This window comes from Mirounga leonina, unplaced genomic scaffold (genome assembly GCF_011800145.1).
Source record: "Mirounga leonina isolate KUSES-001 unplaced genomic scaffold, KU_Mleo_1.0 Mir_176, whole genome shotgun sequence".
Taxonomy (NCBI): Eukaryota; Metazoa; Chordata; class Mammalia; order Carnivora; family Phocidae; genus Mirounga; species Mirounga leonina.
In genome coordinates this window covers 54,794,568-54,817,866 of record NW_023270454.1, presented here as the reverse complement: position 1 = coordinate 54,817,866, position 23,299 = coordinate 54,794,568, and the positions used below count along the sequence as shown (strand labels likewise).

General features: G+C 35.5%; 1 protein-coding gene across 1 annotated transcript in view; it reads left to right on the top strand.

Moving 5' to 3' along the window:
- The window catches only part of SLC25A31 (solute carrier family 25 member 31), a 40,635-nt gene that overhangs the window by 2,947 nt on the left and 14,389 nt on the right, over positions 1-23,299 (top strand). Inside the window, exons 2-5 of the mRNA XM_035023102.1 lie at positions 8,800-8,927; positions 16,898-17,015; positions 19,073-19,227; positions 20,698-20,823. Coding sequence (XP_034878993.1) covers positions 8,800-8,927; positions 16,898-17,015; positions 19,073-19,227; positions 20,698-20,823 — 527 coding nt within the window. The remainder of the gene's footprint in view (positions 1-8,799; positions 8,928-16,897; positions 17,016-19,072; positions 19,228-20,697; positions 20,824-23,299) is intronic.

Here is a 23,299-nt window from a genome sequence, read left to right as displayed (position 1 = left end):
CGAGGGAGAAGCAGACTTCCTGCTGAGCAAGGAGCCCAACGCGCCGGGCTCAATTCCAGGACCCTGAGATCATAACCTGAGCCGAAGGCAGATGCTTAACCGACTGAGCCACCCAGCTCAACCGGCTGATGCCCCTAAGTGTAACTCTTAAGGCATCTAAGTTGTAAATTTAGAATGCCCATCTAGGGAGCTGAGCTCAGGTCTTTCATAGTGCTTCATATTTCTCCACTCCCATTTGTTTTATCACAGTAAGCTTCCCATTTCCACCAGGGTTTTTAAAGGAAAAGTGGGAACCTCTCTCTTCTTGGGTGATATTCTAAGACCTTTTCAGAGAAGTAAGGGACTCTGTTATCTATTAGCTAATCTGCTTTAAATATTTAGTCAGGTAAAGTTAAATATCCTGGTCAGATTGTGCTGATCAGTGCTAATTCATTTTATATTTTAAGTGTTTTAAATGATATTTAAACCTAAACATACTCAATATGGCTCTTGTAAATTGAGAGCATTCTGAATAGTATTCCAGTCCCTGTTTTCTTTACCTTCCAATGAGATGATCATAAGCAGAACTTTAAGATGTTTTCTATTCTTATATACAAGGCTTTGTTATGAATACACACACCATGGTATATTGTGCTAAGAGATTAGAATTCACAACAGAGATAATATTGCCACCTAGGGGCATTTTTTTTACAAACTTGTAGGGAATTTTTTGTTTAGCACAAAGATAGAAGGGTGTAATCCTTAACTGCAATGATGTAAAAGGCAAAAACCAGGGATGATAAACATCCTGCTGCTGTACATGGCCAGTCCTACACAACAAACACTTATCCTACAACCTGAATGACTCAGTTCTCCCACTGGACATTCTTGTAGCAGTAAAACCTGTTTATGATTTTCTACGCCTAGAACCTAACTCTGATTTACTTATAAACACAAACTATCTGGGACAGTTTCCATAAACACTGATCCCAGAAATGCAGCTACCATGTGAGTAGAGGGAATGCTGTACTTTGTTTTGTTAAGAATTGTACCTTATAAGAGGCACCTGGGTGGCTCAGTCGGTTAAGTGTCTGACTCTTGATTTTGACTCAGGTCATGATTTCAGGGTTGTGAGTTGGATCCCCGCCTCAGGCTCTGTGTGGGGCTCTGCACCAGGTGGGCGTGGAGCCTGCTTAAGATTCTCTCTCTCTCTCCCTCTTCCTCTGTCCCTCCCCTGCTAAAACAATTGTACTGAGAACTGTTCACCATTGGGAAAACTCACCAATTCTTCTTGTGATATTTGGTCACCACTTAACTATTGAATTCATGATGATTGCACATTTATATACACAGATATATTTATTAAGCCCTTTTAAAAGAAATGTTAATGGTATCTTAAGTATAACATTCATTATTAAGTAGAGGCAAATATCTGACCATTTTGTCTATGGTGTGTTCATGCCTCACCAGTTTACTAATTAAAATACCTATTTTATTCAGAATGTCTTTATTTTGTCTTCCTGTAGAGAGGGCATTATATGGATTTGTAAAAAATTGTTGAAGAGGTCACAGTCTTTGAATCCTATTTCTAGATAGTAAAGGAAGTATTGTAAAATATTTGTTCTGTATAGAGGACTTGAGTCTGGTAAGTTTGAGAATCACTGTGGTAGATCATTCTGGAATTTACTGAGGCAGTCAAGTTCTGAAATTATTTTCTGGAATTTACCTTCTGTCATTTTTTTGAAAATCAAGTCACATCTCCATCTCAAATGTTCTGAAGTTTCTTTTGTGTTTCATGTTTGCTCTAATTTTACTGATAACTTTTCTGTAGGCAACATGAAATGAGCCTGAGAGAATGAACTCCTTAGGCACAAGTAGATGCTCTCACACTATCTTACCTTATCTCTGCTTTCTTTCTACTCCAAAGATAGATCTCTTCATTTTAAAGCTCTGAACTTAGCTTTAAACATCTCTTTGGGTACCTTTCATACTTCTTATAAGCTTTCCTTGGCTTATGAAATCTTCTGGATTTATCTTGGCTGATGCTATTCTTAAAGATTTATTCTATTCTTGGGGCGCCTGGGTGGCTGTCATTAAGTATCTGCCTTCAGCTGAGGTCATGGTCCCAGAGTCCTGGGTTCGAGCCCCGCATCAGGCTCCCTTTTCAGCGGGAAGCCTGCTTCTCCCTCTCCCACTCCTCCTGCTTGTGTTCCCTCTCTTGCTGTGTCTCTCTCTATCAAATAAATAAATAAATAAATAAAAGATTTATTCTATTCTTTAGTTGGTTGTAGGACCTTCCAACTTTGTGTGCATTTAATTTAATGCTGTTTAATCCTTTATTATACAAATAATGCATGTTTATTATAGAAAGTTAGAAAATATAAAGAAGCAGAAAGTAAAACAAATCACTACTAAAATCACCACAGTTAACATTTTGGTGTCTATGCAATAATTTTTCACTGGGCACAATATGCATATATGTAAGAATATTTTAAATTAAAATAATTGTTTTATTTAATACATTGTAAACCTAATCTTTTGAAGATCTGATCTGTGCAGCTCATTTTTAAGCACCTACCAGATCTCTTTTCTTTTTTAGGAGTTTCTGGCCATGAGGTTTTTTATATCTTGAAAACAGTGTTTTGGGGTATGGAAAGAAAATATTAGGCATTCACTTTAAATAAAATGGGAAAATAAACTATGATATTTGGTATATGAGTTGGCACTGGCACCTACGCTTGGGCCAAATGTGAATTATATATTACAGGACACTAAGGCATTCTGGAAAAAAGTATGAATTACACACTGGAGAGGGGATGACATGCACCCTTCCTCAATTATTATATAATAAACATAGTTTATGTTTGCTCAATTGGATTTATAGAGACAAGAAGGCTATTTGAATATTTGAAATGATCAAGAAGACTATTTGAAACATAGATTCATGTATACTGTTCTTAAGAATGAACGTTACCCTAAGGGTGACTTGAGATATATAGCAAATGATGGTATGAAAACATCATGATTAGTAAGACATCTAAAAATGCTGTTTAATTGTTCAAATGAATGCTGAGTTATGCTCTAATATCTCCTAGCCAGAAGTTTTTCCCAACCACCCTATCTAAATAGCCCTTCCTCATTCCTCCATCTCCATATACTATTTTTGTTCTTATAGCCACTTGACATATTTATTTGTTCATTGTCTGTCTCCCTGGTCCCTCTCTCTCAAAATACAAGCTCTATAAGACCAAGAAATGTATTCTTTTTTTTTTTTTCAAGAAATGTATTCTTAATGCTATCCTCAGCAAGTCAGCTACGTACTAGGTACCAAATAAGAGGTTTTTAAATGAAAAAATCTTTATTTCATCCTTTAATTTCTATTTTGGGTATATTTTACAAATGTGCATAATAGAGTAGTATAGTGGAAAATGTATATAATTTTTTTAGTGTATATATATATATATATATATATATATATATATTAGAAAGTCATGCTTACATATTTTTTACTGATAGGCATATTGTCAAAACATGTTGTAGCCCACCAGTCTAGAATATTTATACCCAAACATGCCTAGCATTCTCATTCTTGGCAAATAAGTTCACCAGTAAATGACTCTGTAACTTTTTCTCATTTTCCCATCAGATCTATTATAATTATTATTTTTTTTAGTTTCAAGTTTTTATTTAAATGCCAGTTAGTTAACATACAGTGTAATGTTAGTTTCAGGTGTAGAATTATATACAACACCCAGTGCTCATTACTACAAGTGCCCTCCTATCACTCATTTAACCTATGCCCCCACCCACCTCCCCTCCAGGAACCCTCAGTTTGTTCTCTATAGTTAAGAGTCTGTTTTACGGTTTGCCTCATTCTCTCTTTTTCCCCCCTATATTCATTTGTTTGTTCTATTTTAATTCTTAATTATTTTCTCAGAATTAAGTTTATAATAGTTTTTCTCAGCCTTAGATTTTGAAGAGATTTTTTTTCTTAGCAATTAAGTAAAAAACTTATTTTGTTATTAACAGAGAAAGATACCACAATCACTATGTGTTTCTCTACCAATTTTGTGGTTATATCTTAAGAAACTGTCCTTTTATTCTATATGACTTGAGTCAAAATACTCCTACATTTGCATCACTCTTTTCCCTTGTTTTATTCTGACCAAAAATACTGTTTTTATCCAGAATGGATCATTCTTTTTTTTTTTTAAATAGACTTCCAGCCACCCCCAGAATGGATTATACTGACTAAAAAATACTACTGTTTTAGCCAGAGTGGATTTTTATAGAGAGGCAGTAGAGATTCAATAGCTCTAGGTCTGGAGTCAGATTCTGGAATCAAGTCCCAGCCTTTTCCTCACCTGTGACCTTTAGCAATTTTTATTTAACTCTGTCAGCCTCAATCACCTCAGTTGTATACTGGGTATAGTAATAGTACCTACCCAATATGCTAGTTGTGAGGGTTAAACAAAGTGTTAAACCATGTGTCTGTTGCAATTAATACTTAATAAATTTTAACTCTTCAATCAGTATGTATGCTTTCTTAAATTTACAGACATATATTCCTGATATTCATTTGTAAATGAATGTATTTGGTATAAACTTGCATTATACAAAAAGTAGGTTTTTGTAGTCTGTCTGAGGCAACCTACATAGATACATAGTGTACCTAAAGTATAGTTGAATAAAACCCTGAAACCTGGCCCCCAGAAATAATATTCCTACAGAAAATACATTCAGAATTTCACTTTGAGGTTCCTTTCCCTTTGCACTGTTAGCAGGGACCTTGAAGCTCCTAAAAGCATGGTATAGCAGTGAGATGCAAGGAAAGGAATAAGAATAAATTTGTTAAGGGTGATCTATGAAAAAAGATTAAAACAGGGTTTTTTTTTTTTAAGATTTTATTTATTTGAGAGAGAGAGGGCACAAGTGGCGGGGGGTGGGGGGAGGGCAGAGAGAGAGGGAGAAGCGGGCTACCTACTGAGCAGGAAGCCCATCATGGGGCTTGATACCAGGACCCCAGCATCACAACCTGAGCAGAAGGCAGAGGCTTAACCAACTGAGCCACCCAGGCCCCCCCAAAGAGGAGTTCTTAACCTGGCACTGTAGCTTCAGGGAATCCATGAATTCTGTGAAATATATGCAAAAGTATTTTATGTATGTGAGATTATATTTTTTTAGATATAACCCATTAAGAGCTGCCAGTTTTCCTGTTATACCTCTAGGGATTTGTTTCTAGATTTTTTGTTTGCTTAAGATTTTCATTGAGACATTGACATTTGTTTTGATGAATTTTTTAGGTTTCTTTCATGCAAATGCATTTTTGCTAAAAAGAATAGGTTCTTCAGCCAACTCTACCAAACCCCTTGACTCATAAATCCAGTACTCTTTCATGGTCTTGTGTTAATTTACAGATGACTTTGTCTTCAAAATCTTCCCTGTTTAATTCATTAGCCAAAGTTACAAACCTTTTTACTGCTCTTATATACGACACTCTTTTTTTTAAAGATTTATTTATTTATTAGAGAGAAAGCGAGCATGCTTGGTGGGGAGGAGCAGAGTGAGAGAAAATCTCAAGCAGACTCCCTGTGGACTTGGAGCCTGAGGTGGGGCTGGATCTCACAACCCTAAGATTATGACCTGAGCTGAAATCAAGAGTCAGATGCTTAACTGACTGAGCCACCCCAACACCCCTATATGATATTCTTTTGTGAAATAAATACTAATTCAGACTATAATCATAATTACAGAATTATTACTAATAACTTATAATCTAAAACCCATTGTATCTCTGTACCATTCAGCTGAGTGAGCCATTTCGAAATGACTATTAATATTTAAAAGCCATGTATAAAATGGAAATTCTAGTATCTTTTGATATATGGCACTTTTTCTAAACTTTATTTTTTTTTAAACAAATGATCTTTTTCAGCTTAAATCCCATTTGATTATATTGGCAATTTTCCAGCCAATATGTTCTTTTTCATCCTTTTAAAATTGACTTTGTCTTCTGCCAATAACCTGTCGTTGTGTTACTATAAACCATGGTCTAGAAAATCAAATCATATTCTTCAATATCATTTACACAGTCATATTTCATTCTCTGTATTTCTCCTCTGGAGGTCTAACCTCTAAGAAAATACAAATGCTTTCTTAAATGTTTTCATTAACAATGAAGAACTTAAAAGTCACTAAAAATACCTCCAAAAATTAGATTCACCAATCTCCCTCAATAATTCAATGTGGCCATAACTAGCAAGAAATATTCCTGTATAATTTGCTTACATTTCTTATGTTTTAAGATTTTTACTTTGCTTCCATTAAAAAAAAAACAGTTGACCTTTCTTAGTATAGAAAATATTCACTTGATTAAAGTATATATGAAAAAGTATTGTAGATAAGGGACTAAATTATTGAGCCAGATTGCTTCGGTTTGAATCCCAGAGCTACAGTTGTTTTTGTTTGTTTGTTTTTGTTTATTTGTTTTTAATTTTACTATGTTATGTTAGTCACCATACAATACATCATTGGTTTTTGATGTGGTGATCCATGATCCATTGTTTTCGTATAACACCCAGTGCTCCATGCAGTACGTGCCCTCTTTAATACCCATCACCGGGCTAACCAATCCCCCCTCCCCTCTAAAACCCTGTTTGTTTCTCAGAGTCCATAGTCTCTCATGGTTCATCTCTCCCTCCAATTCCCCCCCCCATTTTTCCCTTCCTTCTCCTAATGTCCTCCATGCTATTCCTTATGTCCACAAATAAGTGAAACCATATGATAATTGACTTTCTCTGCTTGACTTATTTCACTTAGCATAATCTCCTCCAGTCCCATCCATGTTGAGGTAAAAGTTGGGTATTCATCCCTTCTGATGGCTGAGTAATATTCCATTGTATATATGGACCACATCTTCTTTATCCATTCATCTGTTGAAGGGCATCTCGGCTCTTTCCACCGTTTGGCTATTGTGGACATTGCTGCTATGAACATTGGGGTGCATATGGCCGTTCTTTTCACTACATCGGTGTCTTTGGGGTAAATACCCGGTAGTGCAATTGCTGGGTCATAGGATACCAGAGCTACAGTTTTTTAAGTGACCTTGGGCAACTTACTTAACTTCCCTCTGCCTTAGAAATTCTTTTTTAACTTATTCCCTCATCTTTAAAATGGAGAGACTAATATCTTCCTCATGGGTGATTATGAGGATTAAATGAATAAAAAGAAGTTCCTAGAATTTAGTATTGTTGTTTTTGTTAATACTGCCTCAAAAGTTTTTTATAATAATCAGTTTCCTTTTTTAAAAAGAGCTTTATTTACCACACTTTTATTAAAGATTTTTTAAGATTTATTTCTCCAGAAACCCAAACCTGGAATAGAGTTTTGTTGTCAGACACAAGACCTGACTAAATCCTGGTTGGCTATTTACTAACCATGTCTGTAGACAGTTTTTTAAACTTTTAAGTTTCAGTTTGTGCATGTATAATATGGGTACTATGGGAGAACCTACATCATAAGCATAATGTGGTGATTAAATGAAATATACTGCCTTTGGCCAATGCCTGGCACATATTAAATACTCAGGAAATGGTAACATTTAGCATTACATGGTCCATGTCCTAGTAAAAACAGAATCAGTTGTGAGTACTGAGATTATTTCTTGGCTATTAAATATGCTTCTTAATTATCTTTGTGCAATTGCTTTACTTGCAGTTTGGGATTCACCGAAATCCTGTGTTTTGTTTTGTTTTTTCCCCCCACAAATCAGACTTTCTTACTTAACAAGTAAATATAACTTTCAGTTTTTGAGCATCAGCCCAGTCAACTGAGATTATTTTCATTTGAATGTTTATCTTTAGAAGATTGATTCTGGGTATTCTCCAAGCTGGGACTAGAGGTATCCTGTTCAGAGTAGCCAGATCAAACCATTGGACAATTTGCAATCTATTAGAAACAACTATGGCTGCTGAAAAGATAGCTTATTGTATTCTAGGGCAGCTCAGTTATAAAGATTATAAAGGTAGCTCTGAATTATAGGGGTAACGCAATGACTGCATTTTAAGGATTGGTCAATCCATGGAGATTTGAAGTGGGAAGATTATTGACCTGTAAAGTTTTCTCCAGTGTCTCCATCAGGCCTCTGGAGAATGCCTTGAATTGTAAATTGATCCCTTTTCTGGCTAGGTTCCAGAAGGTAAAAATAAGTATACTTTAGACTCTTTTTTTTTTTTTTTTTTTTGAGAGGGAGTCGGGGTAAGGGGCAGAGGGAGAGAGAGAGAGAGTTTTAAGCAGGCTCTACACCCAGCACAGAGCCCCATGTGCAGCTCAGTCTCACAACCCTGAGATCGTTACCTGAGCTAAAATGAAGAGTCAGACGCTGAACAGACTGAGCCACCCAGGGGCCCCCACTTTAGACTCTTAAGGCTTTCTCATTTTCATATGTATATATACAAACCAATTTGTTCTAACCATAGGAATTGCATATCCTGATTTGGAAATGAGGCTAAGGATTACTAGCTTCTCTGACAAATATTAGTGAGCTCTGTTTTTCTACTAGTAAAAAGCCTTATATTCAAATGATGATACTTTCCATAGATTTTAAGGTATTTAAGGCTTTTTATTGGCAATTAACAAAATTGGAATGGGGTACATGGAGCTAACACTGCCTTTTTTCTTCAGTGGATTCACATGTAGACTTAATTTTTTCTCATGAGAAAGGGTGTAAGTTTTAGATAGTTCAAATAACTAAGTTTGTTAAAACTATGGGAATTTTTTAATAATAATACAAGTTTATATTTAATATGTTTTCTTTTGTAGGTTTCTTCAGTTATTGGCGTGGCAATTTGGCAAATGTTATCCGATATTTTCCAACACAAGCTCTAAATTTTGCTTTTAAAGACAAATACAAACAACTTTTCATGTCTGGAGTAGATAAAGAAAAACAAGTAAGTACATTTTAATATCTGTTATTTTCTAAGAAATAGTTGGATTTGCCTTAACCTATGGTGTTTTATTTGGGGAGGAGGTGCTGAGTGGTAGAAGAAATATTAAAACATATACATGTTATAATCACTATTCTACTGCACTAGGAAAGTTCAAAAAAAGCAATCAACAGATTTGTATTCCTGCATATCTGAGGAATTAATTTCCTAAAGAAGTACATTTTTTCATTTTTATGACTAAGGCTCTATTTAGCTGAGATTAAAGTGCATAGGGAGATCAAATCAAACAAAACAGAAAAGCAGTAAGTTGGAGGATTCTTTTTTTATTGAAAAAGTACTTTCTCTTTTCAAGGTAATCACTCCCTTGATTATAGAATTTCAATTTCAAAATTTCCTATTTGTATGAACTATATGTCATTTGTTTTGGTTTCTGTTTGTTTTGTTGCCTCCATATACACTATATCACCTACGTTACTCTTAAGGTCTTCCCGTTACCCTTACAAAGTCTCTCTTCCCCTTTATCCTTTCTCTTTTTCTCTTTCCTCCAACCAGCCAACCAACCAATTGAGCTGTCCTAGGAGGTTCTTTATAAAAGCAGCTGTTTTTATAACGTTTATTTTTTGCTGCCTTTTTAAATTTCTTTTCATATCCTTTATTCCCATTTTTTCACAATTTATATCTCTCTTTTTTTTAAGATTTATTTATTTATTTGAGAGAGATAGTGAGAGCAGGGGGACTGGGAGAGGGAGAAGCAGGCTCCCCGCCTAGCAGGGAGCCCAATGCAGGACTCGATCCCAGGACCCTGGGATCATGACCTGAGCCGAAGGCAGACGCTTAACCGACTGAGCCACCCAGGCAACCCTCACAATTTATATTTCATTAACAAATGTTTAATGAGTAATTTGCACTATTTTGTCGTGGGAGATATAAAGGTAATGAAGAGAATTCTTTAGACTTAGAAGATCTGGATTTGGATCCTAGTGCTCTGTTATTTAGCTGTGTGAATTTTTAAAAAGTCACCTCTGTGATCCTTAGTTTTCTTATCTGAAAAAAGCTTATGACGTTTAGATGAAATGACTTGTAAAGTGTTTATCATAGTACTGTGCTTTATGGTAGGCACTGGGAAAAATATTCCTGTCTTTTTTAGCTGACAGCTGTAATAATTGGACTCAGAACCTGCATCAGAGGTCCCCAAGATCACCTTCATGTTCAGTGATTCACTAGGACTCAAAGAACTCAGAAAAGCTACTACACTTATGGTTTTTTACAGCAAAAAACTATAGATTAAAATCAGCAAAGGGAAAAAGCACAGAGGGACAGAGTCCAGGAGAAACTAGATGCAAGCTTCTAGTTATCTTCTCCTAGTAGAGTCACATGGACAGTACTTAATTCTCCCAGCAATGATGTGTGAGAATACATATGATGTGTTGCCAAACAGGGTTGCTCACTTGAACATTGGTGTCCAGGATTCTTTTGGGAGTTGTGTAGGCATGGAATGTGACTGTCCTTAGCTACTCAGACTCCAGCCACCACCCGCTAACCCAGGAAATCAAACTGATATAAGTTAGCCCAGTGTTCCAAGCATACAAAAACAGGTGTTCACCATAAATTCTCATGTTAGCATAAACTGTCTGGTGTGGTCCAAAGCCTCCAGCATACAAAGAGACTCTTACAGGTCGGATATTCCAAGGGCTTAGACATTATCGTGAAGGAACTGGTCAGGGGCTGGTCCTGAAGATCTCAGTATATGAAGGGTTTGGGCAATGCAGGCTTGCTGATTTAACTCTACTGAACACTTCCCACTCCACCTCCCCAAAAGCAATTTCTAGAAGACTAAGCCAAATGGAGAATTAACTCCTGAGTTAATCAGAATATTTATATTACTGGCATCTATTCCTAACAGTATAAATAACATTGTTCTAAAAGTTTTAAAGTCAACTTTGATCCTTGCTAAGTATCTGTAATAAATTTCAAATTAGTAGAACCTGAGGGGAAAACATCTTTAGTATTCCTATGAAAACATGCTATCTTATTTAGAATATAAAGGTATTCAAAGGTATATTAAATAAATATATATTTAAATATATACTATTTACTAAATTTGGATATTAATGACCCTTTTATTTCTGACTTTGGGCATCAAAATTTTATCTCATCTTTACCTCCCTAAAGTGAAGAAAAAGAACTAAAAAAAGGAAAATCATTATTTTTGGTTTCTTACCTGGTCTTAAAAGAAGCAAGGAAGAAAAAACAAATATAGTATGTGAGTTTAAAAGTGATTGATCTCCAAATGGGCAGCAGATACATGAAAAAGTGCTCAGCATTGCTCGGCATCAGGGAAATCCAAATCAATGAGATACCACCTCACACCAGTCAGAATGGCTAAAAATAATAAGTCAGGAAATGACAGATGTTGGTGAGGATGCGGAGAAAGGGGAACCCTCCTACACTGTTGGTGGGAATGCAAACTGGTGCAGCCACTCTGGAAAACAGTATGGAGGTTCCTCAAAAAGTTGAAAATTGAGCTACCCTACGACCCAGCAATTGCACTACTGGGTATTTACCCCAAAGATACAAATGTAGTGATCTGAAGGGGTACGTGCACCCCAATGTTTATAGCAGCAATGTCCACAATAGCCAAACTGTGGAAAGAGCCAAGATGTCCATCGACAGATGAATGGATAAAGAAGAAGTGGTATATATATACAATGGAATATTATGCAGCCATCAAAAGGAATGAGATCTTGCCATTTGCAATGACGTGGATGGAACTGGAGTGTATTATGCTAAGCGAAATAAGTCAGTCAGAGAAAGACATGTGTCATATCTCACTGATATGAGGAATTCTTAATCTCAGGAAACAAACTGAGGGTTGCTGGAGTGGGGGGGGTGGGAGGGATGGGGTGGCTGGGTGATAGACATTGGGGAGGGTATGTGCTATGGTGAGTGCTGTGAATTGTGTAAGACTATTGAATCACAGACCTGTACCTCTGAAACAAATAATACGTTATATGTTTAAAAAAAAAAAAAGATAGTAGGAAGGGAAAAATGAAGGGGGCAGAAATCGGAGGGGGAGATGAACCATGAGATAATATGGACTCTGAAAAACAAACTGAGGGTTCTAGAGGGGAGGGGGGTGGGGGATGGGTTAGCCTGGTGATGGGTATTAAAGAGGGCATGCACTGCATGGAGCACTGGGTGTTATACACAAACAATGAATCATGGAACACTACATCAAAAACTAATGATATAATGTATGGTGATTAACATAACATAATAAATTAAAAAGAAAAAAAAGTGATTGATCTACCAGCATGAGCTATCACTGTCCATCTGTCAGAATGGTAAAATAGTGACAACACCAAATGTTGGTGAGGATGTAGAGAAGTTAGATTATTCTTATATTGCTGGTGGGAATGTAAAATGTTAACTGCCACTCTAGAAAAGAGGATGACAGTTTCTTATAAACTAAATGTGTACTTACTATACAGCCCAGCAGTTACACTTTTAGGCATTATCCCAGAGAATGAAAACTTACATTCACACAAAAACCAGTGTGCACAATGTTCATAGAAGCTTGTTTCATAATAGACCAAATTCACCAAAAACCAGTGTGCACAATGTTCATAGAAGCTTGTTTTATAATAGACCAAAATCTGGAAATAACCCAGATGTCTTTCAACAGGTGAATGGTTAAACTATGGTGCATCACACCATGAAATACTATTCAGCAATAAAGAGGAACAAACTTTTGATAAAACAAATATTGTATGATCCCACTTAGGTATCTAGAACAGGCAAATTCATAGAGACAAAAAATAGAATAAGGGGCTAAGAGGAAGGAAGACTGAGAGTTTTATCTAATGGGTACAGATTTTCTATTTGGGATGATGTTTTGGAAGTAGAGAGTAGTGATGTGTTGGGTGTTTTTAAGTGATTTTATTTCTTTATTTGAGGGAGAGCACAAACGGGGGGAGGAGCAGAGGGACAAGCAGACTTCCTGCTGAGTGGGTAGCCCGACTCGGGACTCCATCCCAGGACCCCAAGATCATAACCTGAGCCGAAGTCAGATGCTTAACCAGCTGAGCCACCCAGGTGCCCCAAGAAGAGTGATGTTTTTATGTTATTGTGAATGTACTTAGTGTCACTGACTTATAGACTTAAAAATGGCTAAAATGGGGGGCACCTGGGTGACTCAGTGGGTTAAGTGCCTGACTCCTGGTTTCAGATCAAGTCTTGATCTCAGGGTCCTAAGATAGAGCCCCATGTTGGGCTTCATGCTCAGCAGGGATTCTGCTTGAGATTCTCTCTCTCCCTCTCCTCTTGCCCCTCCCCCCGCATGCTCTTTCTCTCAAATAAATCTTTTTTTAAAAGACTAAAATGATAAATTTTATGTTATGTATATTTTATAATTTTTTAAAGAATAAACTTGATACAGCAGCAACTTTGAATGCTAAGTGAAAAAAACTCAATCTCAAAAGTGATTTACTTTCTGATTTCATTTATATAACATTCTTGAAATGTCAAAATCATTGAGATAGAAACATAGTGGTGGTTGCTAGAAGAGAGGGAGGTAGTTATGGCTGTAAAAGGGTAGCATTGAGGGATCTTTATAATGGAACTGTTGACTGTGGCGGTGGTCACGTGAATCTGCATATGTGATAAAACTGCATATATCTAAATACACACACAAACAAATGCATGTAAAATTGGTGAAATCTGAATAAGATAATCTTCATCAATGTTGATTTCCTCTACTATAGTTATGCTAGATATTAGGGGAAATTAGTTGGAGGGTTTATAGACTCTCTCTGTATCATTTCTTAGGATGCATGTGAATCTGCAATTTTTTCAAAATAAGAAGCTTTTTAAAAATAACCATGGTGGGGGTGGCGGGGCGCCTGGGTGGCTCAGTCAGTTAAGCATCAGACTCTTGATCTTGGCTCAGGTCTTGATCTCAGGGTCGTGAGTTCAAGCCCCATGTTGGGCTCCATGCTGGCCGTAGAGCCTTCTTTAAAAAAAAAAAAAATAATAGTAGTAATAACCATGATGGGGAGCTATATGCCTCCTATATATTGTTTCATTGAATTTTCACCTCACCCTTTGAGGTAGTTATTTCTATCCTAAATGTAAAGGTAAGGAAAACAAGACTCGGAGGTGAGAGCACTTGACCAAATCATTTGTTCAGGTCTTTCTAACTCCCAAACTCAGATCAACTTCAACTGCACTCTATTTCTCTGTCAGCTGAGGTGACTAGACTGAGTGAACCTTAGCTGAGCCTGGGCACAAAATGTTTCTCTGCCACGTTTTAGTAGCTTCCAGTACAACCCTTGACAAGGAAGACTAGAACTTCTCCCAGCTCTATTTCATGCCCAGACAAACTTTGTTAGAAAAACTTCAGTTCTAGGGCATTTGTTCTTCGGTGCATCGAGTCTGTTAATGCGATATCTATTTGTCTACAGTTGAAAATAAACAAGATTATTTTCCTCCAAAACCCTCAGATTCTTTCATCCTCCTCTCCCTCCCTGATTTCTCTCCTTTTACAATATAGTAATATCTGAAATTACTGACTTACAATAACTGAAACTCTGATTTATACTAATACACCACCTCCTCTTGGTCTGTTTTATTTTCAAGCTTAATTGTGGAAGGATAGATTTTGTTATACGAACACTTGCAAGATTATAATAACATAGATACTTCTTTTCTCCCTCTCCTTGCTCCTTTCATTCTTTCTTCCTTCCCCCTTCCTTTCTTCCATCAGAAGGTTGGCCATACTACTTACACATGTTCTGCCTGCCTGTGTCATTTTTTCCAAAGCCCCACTTCCACTGTCAGAAGTGTCATGGTTTGAATAATAAATTATATGATAATCTACCCAGAAAGTCATTAATCTGCCTTCCTGGGATCCATGAATGTTTGAGGAATACCTTAAACCACTAAAAGTGTTTATACATATGTGATTTTTATTGGAGGAGGTTCTATTGCTTACAACAATTTCAAAGAGGACTGAGACCTAAAAATAGTTATTTAGTATCTTTTCCATTTCTGTCCTTCCTGTTAATTGGCATAGAATTTTAGAGTCAAATTCCTAAGAAATAGACTCTGGTCCTGCTCATCTTTTTCTACCAAGTTACAGATTATCTACTAGATTATGGATTAGCTACCTTGGGGTCAGATGCAATCTCCTGATCTAATTATCTCTGGGTGATTATGAAACATGGGTACCCATACAAAACCTAGGAGTTTCACTGAAAAGGAGCCATGAGAGTCTGAGGACAGTACGTGGGATTACTAGTACCTCATTAAACAGGTATTTATTGAATGCATTACTATTATTCTGGGCAAGGCCCATGACTTGTTTTGTGAAATAAACAGATGAATTAAGAATCTGGGCCTCAAAAAATTGCAAACAACCAAAATGTCCATGAACTGATGAATGGGTAAATAACATGTGGTAAATCCATATAATGGAATATTATTTGGCAATACAAAAGAATGAAATGCTAATCCTGCTACCACATGGATATGCCTTGAAAACATTATGTTAAATGAAAAGAAGCCATTCACAAAAGATACATACTGTGTTATTCCATGTGTAGGAAATGTCCATAATAGGCAAATCTCTAGGGACAGAAAGTGGCTTAATGGTTACTTAGGACTCAGGGGGATGGGGAGGATGTTGTGTGACTTCTGGTCACTCCAGTGGGTATAGGGCTTTTTTGGGGGAAGTGATGAAAATGTTCTGAAACTGGTGATGGTTGCACAGTCTGAATATACTAACAATCCATTGAATTGTATGGTGAATTTACATTGGTAAATTGTATGGTGTATAAATATATCTCAGTAAAACTCTTAAATAACAATAATCCTGACTTTAAGAAATTTATAGTCCTTATGAGGTAAGATAAAACGTATACAAATACTTATAAACTGAAAGTAGAAAGTGATTGTAAGTACTATTTAAATGAGAATCTGAAACATGTTGACATATTTTACATATTGGTCACAGGATTCACCTTTAATTCTCTGAGATCTGAAGTAGTTATGGAGAGAGATGATTACACACAGTTTTGGATAGGTTTAGAGATCAGAGGTGTCATGGAAGAAGTTGAATTTGAATTAGATTATAAATCAGTAACTTTTTGTTTAAAAAAGATAGGAAAGCCCTTCTAGGCCAAGAGAAAATTGAGAGTTCCAAAGCTGAGACTTAGAGAATAAAGCGAGAAACTGAACTTGACCAGAATATTATTCATTTTCATGTATTTTAAATGGTTACAGTGGCCTTGTACCCTAGATTTTCTATAACCACTCCAATTCAAATATTCCTTTCTTCTCCAGTAAGCTCTAGATATTGAAAAGCAGTTTACTGGACCTAAGTAGGGCACATTTTAAATATTTATCAAAAAGAACCTCAACAGCCCATGTGAACCAGTAGTAGATCAGTAAGGCCTAAGTTACATGCTGCTCAAATATATTATAATTGATTTCTGCCAATTTTCATGTCAGCAGTTGAAAATAATATATTTTTTGAGCTGTTTAAATATCTACTAAAATTGCAAAGTGAAAATATGGCATGAAGTATTATTGCCCCCCATACCAAAAAAAGGGTACAACTAAAGCCTCCATAGATGTCTGATGTTTTAACTAACTAACATGAGTATTAACAAAAAATTTATATAGCCTAAAGAGTTGATTATCTTATGTGGCCTCATTTGCTAATTTGGGCTACTTTTGCTGGAGGCAGTTAAAATATCTTAGAATTTCTGTATATCAGCATTTAAACTCTATCTCCCAGACTGCCTGGAAAGAAACAAAGCCTTCATGGACATGAAGGGAAATATTTTGGATAATATACATTATTATAAATGTTTACTTTATAAAAGCAGTTTGAATCTGGCTTCTTAACCTTTATAAAATTAAGAATTTTAAACAGATTCTATAGTAACCACTTTTTAATTAATATGTTTCAGTTCTGGAGGTGGTTTTTGGCAAACCTGGCTTCTGGTGGAGCTGCTGGAGCAACATCCTTATGTGTAGTTTATCCGCTAGACTTTGCCCGAACCCGATTAGGTGCTGATATTGGAAAAGGTATAGCATTTTCAAAAATACTAACTCTCCCTTCGTGTTTTGAGTGAAGCATTATTTATTGTAGTTATGCTATAATGACAGCTTGAAATACATTCTAAAAATCTTACCCGCAACCAAATGGTAGAGTCTTGGGCCTAAAGATTACTACGTTTTTCTTTTCCCTCAAAAGAAGGAAGGGGAAGGCCAACACTGTAGTAACAAAAGAGCAAATACAAAGACTTCTTGTAACTTACTTCTAGTTTTTTCCTAGAGAGCCACCTCTTCTATCCCTCCATGAACTTATTCCTGTTATTCCGTATTCAACTATGGCTCCTCTCTAGGTTACATGTACAGCTCTCATCCTAGAGATTCCCTTTTCCTATCTCCTTCCTTATTTTATTTATCACATCTTCCTGTGTTGTTGTTATATTCTTGTTTTGGTAGATATTCTTTAATAGCTTTCTAAGCTTTTTGAGAAGAGTGGATAGGAGATACATTGAGATCTTGCATGTCTAAAAATGTCTCTGTTTTACCCTTTTACTTACTATTTGGCCATATGTAAAATTCTACTTCAAAGTTACTTTGTTTCACAATTTTGAAAGCATTTCTCTGGATTCTTGTTCTAATATTGCTCTTAAGTAACTGATCTCCTAACTTTTGTGTATGACTTTTTTTCTTTTTAATTACTTTATGTACCTGATGGTTTTGACGTTTCACAATGATATATCTTGTGAGGCTTTTTTCAGCAATTGTGGAAGTAACTCACTTGGCCCCTTTCAGTCTGGAGCCTTGTGTTCAGTTCTGAGGATGGCAGAGGAGTAAGTCACTTGGCTGCTCAAGGATGAGGTTTTGAGCATCCAGATGCTACTTTGCGTTCACTATAAGAACAATACTTGTTTCGTCTAATTTCTAAGTCTTTCTGAGGTTATTGGGGTAAAATGGGTTGCTTTTCCTTCTGCAAGAACGTAGGTTTCAGCTTTTTTCTGCTCTGACTTACCACTCCTCCATCTGCTTTCCATCTTGCTAAAATTTGTGGATTTCATCCTCTGTCATGTACTGTTCTTGCCTATATGGCTTTAAACTTGTTTTGTTCTTTTATTACCATTTTAGTGGAATTTCTTAAGAAAGCAGAGATTTATTCAACAAATACTTAATGAGTGCTTGCTGGGACCCAGACCCTGCCTCAGATATAAGATGAGAGACATACACATAGACACCCCATATAAAACATGGAGCTCATGCTCATGTACCTTATGGTTTAGGGGAAGACACAAGTAATAAAAAAATGAATGACCAAAATATACTGTGATTTAGCAATAAATGACATGCAAAGATATTTAGGAGCAGGGAGTGACATCAATTTTAGATGAGTGATTAGAGAAAATGCCTCAGAAAGGGTAGCAGTTTGAGCAAAGATGTAAATAATGAGTTCCATCTAACATGTATAACTGGCAGTTCAAATATTCTTGTTATTGTTAAGAAAGTGACAAAAACTCCTATATCTTGTTTTTAGTTCAGTTCTATAATTTTCTATTCTCTCAGGATTGGGAGAATTTAGTTTATTTTGAAAACTATATTCTACATACAATATTTTTAAAATATTGTCAAAGAGTTCTAGGTGAAGGGAAAATAAAATCGAAACCAGCAAACACTAGAAAAATATAACTCATCTAAAATGTTAATGATCCTTAAAGTTGCTGGTTTTTAACTTTGTCTTTTTACTGTATCTGTCTTTCTGCCTTTCAACTGAAGCAAGTCATAGAATTTTTCATTCCCATTTTCTGAACTCCAATTAGTAGCTTCTGGTAATTTTATTGAAATGTTTTAAGCCAGTCAAATTGCTTGAATTAGATTGTTTTTATAAGATTAATATTTTGAGTTAAAATCTTTTAAGATATTATTTGAAACCTTAATTCTCTTTAAAGAAATGGGAGGATTTTGATTTGTGTCCTTTTTTATTAGAAAAATTTCTAAATGGCAGTTTCAGATATTTTAAATCTGTAAGATTAATTTACTTTGATTAAAGTGTTTATCTGATATATAATGTTGCTAATACGTTTTAAATGGCTTTATTTTAGGTCCTGAAGAGCGACAATTCAAGGGTTTAGGTGACTGTATTATAAAAATAGCAAAATCAGACGGAATTGTTGGTTTGTACCAAGGATTTGGTGTTTCAGTTCAGGGTATCATTGTGTACCGAGCCTCCTATTTTGGAGCATATGACACAGTTAAGGTAATTTGGGGCTTTAACTGATATATATTGAATACATGGTTTGTTTCTTTTTATTGTTTTAATTAGTAGTTTGTTCAGCAGATATGAACTTTTGCTTTTAATTATAGAAATCAAAATTAATGATGAAATAAGAGACATAGAATCCTGTTTAATTGTGACTTTGCCATAACCTTATTGAATTATAACTCTATTATGGATCTGACTTTAGATATAAAGCATAAACCCAAACATTAAGTTTTTGTGCTGTTTGCAACTGAAAGACTCACTATACATCATGTTGCAAATAGAAAACATGCTAATTAGGCTTACATCATAATCAAATCAAATCTTTAGCATATAGAAAGGCATCTTCTAACAGTTTTTCTGATTTTACATTCATTTTATTATCACTTTCTTACATGCAGATAATCAGCTTACTATCTCATCATTTTAGAAAGTAGGCAAGGCATAACTAATTAGTTAAATGTAATAAATGCTACTACAGCTCAGTTATCTATTGGGTACTGTTAGATTCTGTATTGTATTCTCCAGGTTCTGCAATTTGTTTTTTCATTTCAGATTTTCCATACAGAATTTCCATAAAGTAGGAAAGAGGAAGATTGTAATAATGGCTACCATATTTTGAGTTACTACTTAGTTCTAGGAACTTTGTTAAGTCCCTGCAATAACCTAGGATAGCTTTTAATATCTCCCTTTTTAAAGATAAACAACCTAGGAATAGTTAAGCAATTTGTGTTAAGTGGCAAACAAAAATCCCATGCTCTCAGTCACTTCCAAGAGGAAGGAGTGAAATTAATATTAGTGTTGTTTATAAATAAGATTAAAACTTGAGGGAAATTTTATATGTTTTACATATTGTCTTGGCCTTCCCTCATTAGTATAAATGTAATTGAAGGTCATTTTTATTGTGGTCTGGACATGTTACTTTCAGTTTCTTGTGTATTTTTTAGACAGATTAAGTTAATGGAAATTAACAAGTTCTTATGTATGTTTATTTAGTCATGGAAAACTTTATGTATGCTCTCCCTCTGTTTTTCTCTATTATCACCTGTAGTAGTTATGAAATTTAGGAGTGTTTCTTCACTAGCTTAGAGCTTTAAAGATGCTTATCAAATACCTATTGATGATAATGTCAGGCATTATTTAATTTTTTTTCAACTCTGAAGAAAGCTAAAAACTTTTTTGGTCACTGGCAGCTATCTCCCCTAGTGTTTGCCATTAATAACAAATCTCTGGTAATAGCAAGTATGCTTTCTTTTTTCAGGAATGCTTTTAAAGTAAAGCCACGTGTGGCGTATTTCTTTCTTATTCATCTCCTGATACTATTTTAATCTTTCCACATCCAACTGTGTTTTATTGCATTTTAAGTATAATTGAACCCTCTTTCATTATAGGAAGTTATACTTTGACTTAAGAATTTAAGATATTTGGGAAATTTAGATGGTTATTTGACATGTTTTTCTTTTCTAGGGCTTATTACCAAAACCAAAGGAAACCCCATTTCTTGTCTCCTTTTTCATTGCTCAAGTTGTGACCACATGCTCTGGAATTCTCTCTTATCCATTTGACACAGTTAGAAGACGCATGATGATGCAGGTATTTTATATTATTATTTGCGAGTTTAATTGAATTTTCCAGTATCTTTGATATTCAGATATAATTTATTCAAATATTAGAGAAATTTTGGCTGAAAGGCAGGTCATCTGTTTTACTTACTAAAATAAATGCATGATGTGCTCTGTCTTATATCCTTTCCTATCCCAAAACAGCCATCATCCAGCAAAAGTTTCTTCCTCTTCTGTTATTAGAATAGAAATGCCTTCCACTCCTGTAACATATTGTTTGAAAGGTGGAGAGGGGTGGCAGGGATTGGATGAGTATGTCTATCCTAAATGAATATTAGGTTAAGTAGAATAAATCCTGTCACAAGCCACTGACATATGTCATTATTTGTTGTAATACGTTTTAATAAAAGTAAATAATTTTTAACTCCAAGGATGAAAACTTGTTTAAAATGATGTGCTCTAAGTATAAATCTCTGGGGCCCCTGGGTGGCACAGTCGGTTAAGCGTCTGACTCTTCATTTCTGCTCAGGTCATGGTCTCAGGGTCGTGAGCTTGAGCTCTGTGTTGGGCTTAAGACTCTCTCTCTCCCTCTGCCCCTGCTCCATGCTTTCTCTCTCTCAAATAAATAAAATCCCTAAAAATAAATACATAAATAAATATAAATCTCCAAATCAGAATTTTGGTACAGTCTTCATTGATGTTACTTGTTACATTCATTTATTCAGCAAATATTTGAATGCCTAATCTATGCTAGATTACAGCAACACAAATAAAATAAGGTAGAACCTGTTTCCAAATTCATAGCATATCATTGAATGCATACAGTTAATGGTTTAAATAGAAATGTGCATAGGTTCCAGGAATGCAATAGAAGAAGGATACCTAAATGCTTAAAGTGATCAGATGTAGCCCCTTGGAGAGCTAAATCTCTGTAAATAGATTTTTTCCCTCCAGATAGTGAGAGAACATTCTAAGCAGAGGGGAAAAAACATACGTAGAGGTATGGCTTAAGGAGTAGTAGTAGTTCAGTGTACCTAGATGATAAGGTTCATGAGGGCAATTGAAAATAAAATAATGAGGCCAGAAAGCTAGAATAGTTATATAATGCTTATTGTATTCCAGATATTGTCCTAAGCATTTTGCAGTTTAACTCACTTAATTCTCAAAACAATGCTGTGAGGTGTAGTTACTATCATTATCCTCATCCTCATTTTATGTCTACAAATTGGTCCTGGGAGAACCCTGTAGGCCACCTGAAAAGGTAAAACGTACATATTATTATTCACTAATAGACTATTTTTAAAGTTACTCCTTTTACGTGTGTGTTTCCTCTTGATCTATATGTAGCTCTAGTTTAATACATTGAAAAACCTTTTTAAGTGGAAAATTAATTTGTATACAGGCTGTGGATTAGGTAAACGATACTGTATTGATGTTACATTTTCTGATTTTGCTAACTGTACTTTGGGTTTGCAAGAAAATATTCTTATTTTTAGAAAATTCACACGGAAGTGTTTAAAGGTAAGGAACATGATAATCTGCAACTTACCATCAAAATAATTTTTAAAAAATTGTGAGTGTATGGGGCTTTAGATATAGGTGTGTGTTACTAGCACTGCCATAAACAAAGCACCAGAGACTGGGTGGCCTCAGCAACAGAAATTTTTTTCTCACAGTTCTAGAGGCTAGAAGTCTGAGTCAAGGTGTCCAGCAGGGTTGATTTCTTCTGATGGCTTCTCTCCTTGGCTTGTACATAGCTGTCTTTCTCCTTGTGTCTTCCCATGGTCCTCTTTCTGTTTCTCTTCTTATAAAGATAGCCAAATTGGATTAGGGCCTCCCTAACAAGCTCATTTAATCTTAATTACCTTTATAAAGACGCTGTCTGATGAATGGATAAAGAAGATGTGGTGTGTGTGTATATATATATATATATATATATATATATATATATACACACACACACAATGGAATATTACACAGCCATCAAAAAATGAAATCTTGCCATTTACAACAATGTGGATGGAACTGGAGGGTATTATGCTAAGTGAAATAAGTCAATCAGAGAAAGACAGTTATCAGATGATCTCACTGATATTTATGAAAATTTAAGAAACAAGGCAGAGGATCATAGGGGAAGAGAGGAAAAAATGAAACAAGACAAAACCAGAAAGGGAGACAAACCATAAGAGACTCTTAATCATAGGAAACAAACTGAGGGTTGGAGGGGAGTGGGGTGGTAACTGGGTGATGGACACTGGGGAGGGTATGTGTTGTAATGAGCCCTAGGTATTATGTAAGACTGATGAATCACAGACCTGTACCCCTGAAACAAATAATACATTATAAATACATACATACATACATAACCTGTCTCCAAATATAGTAACATTCTGAGGTATTGGGGATTGGGACTTCAATATATGAATTTTGGGGAGACACAATGCAAACCCATTAATAGTACTTTAATTTTTATATTTTCATTTTATATCCAACAACTTTGTTAAACC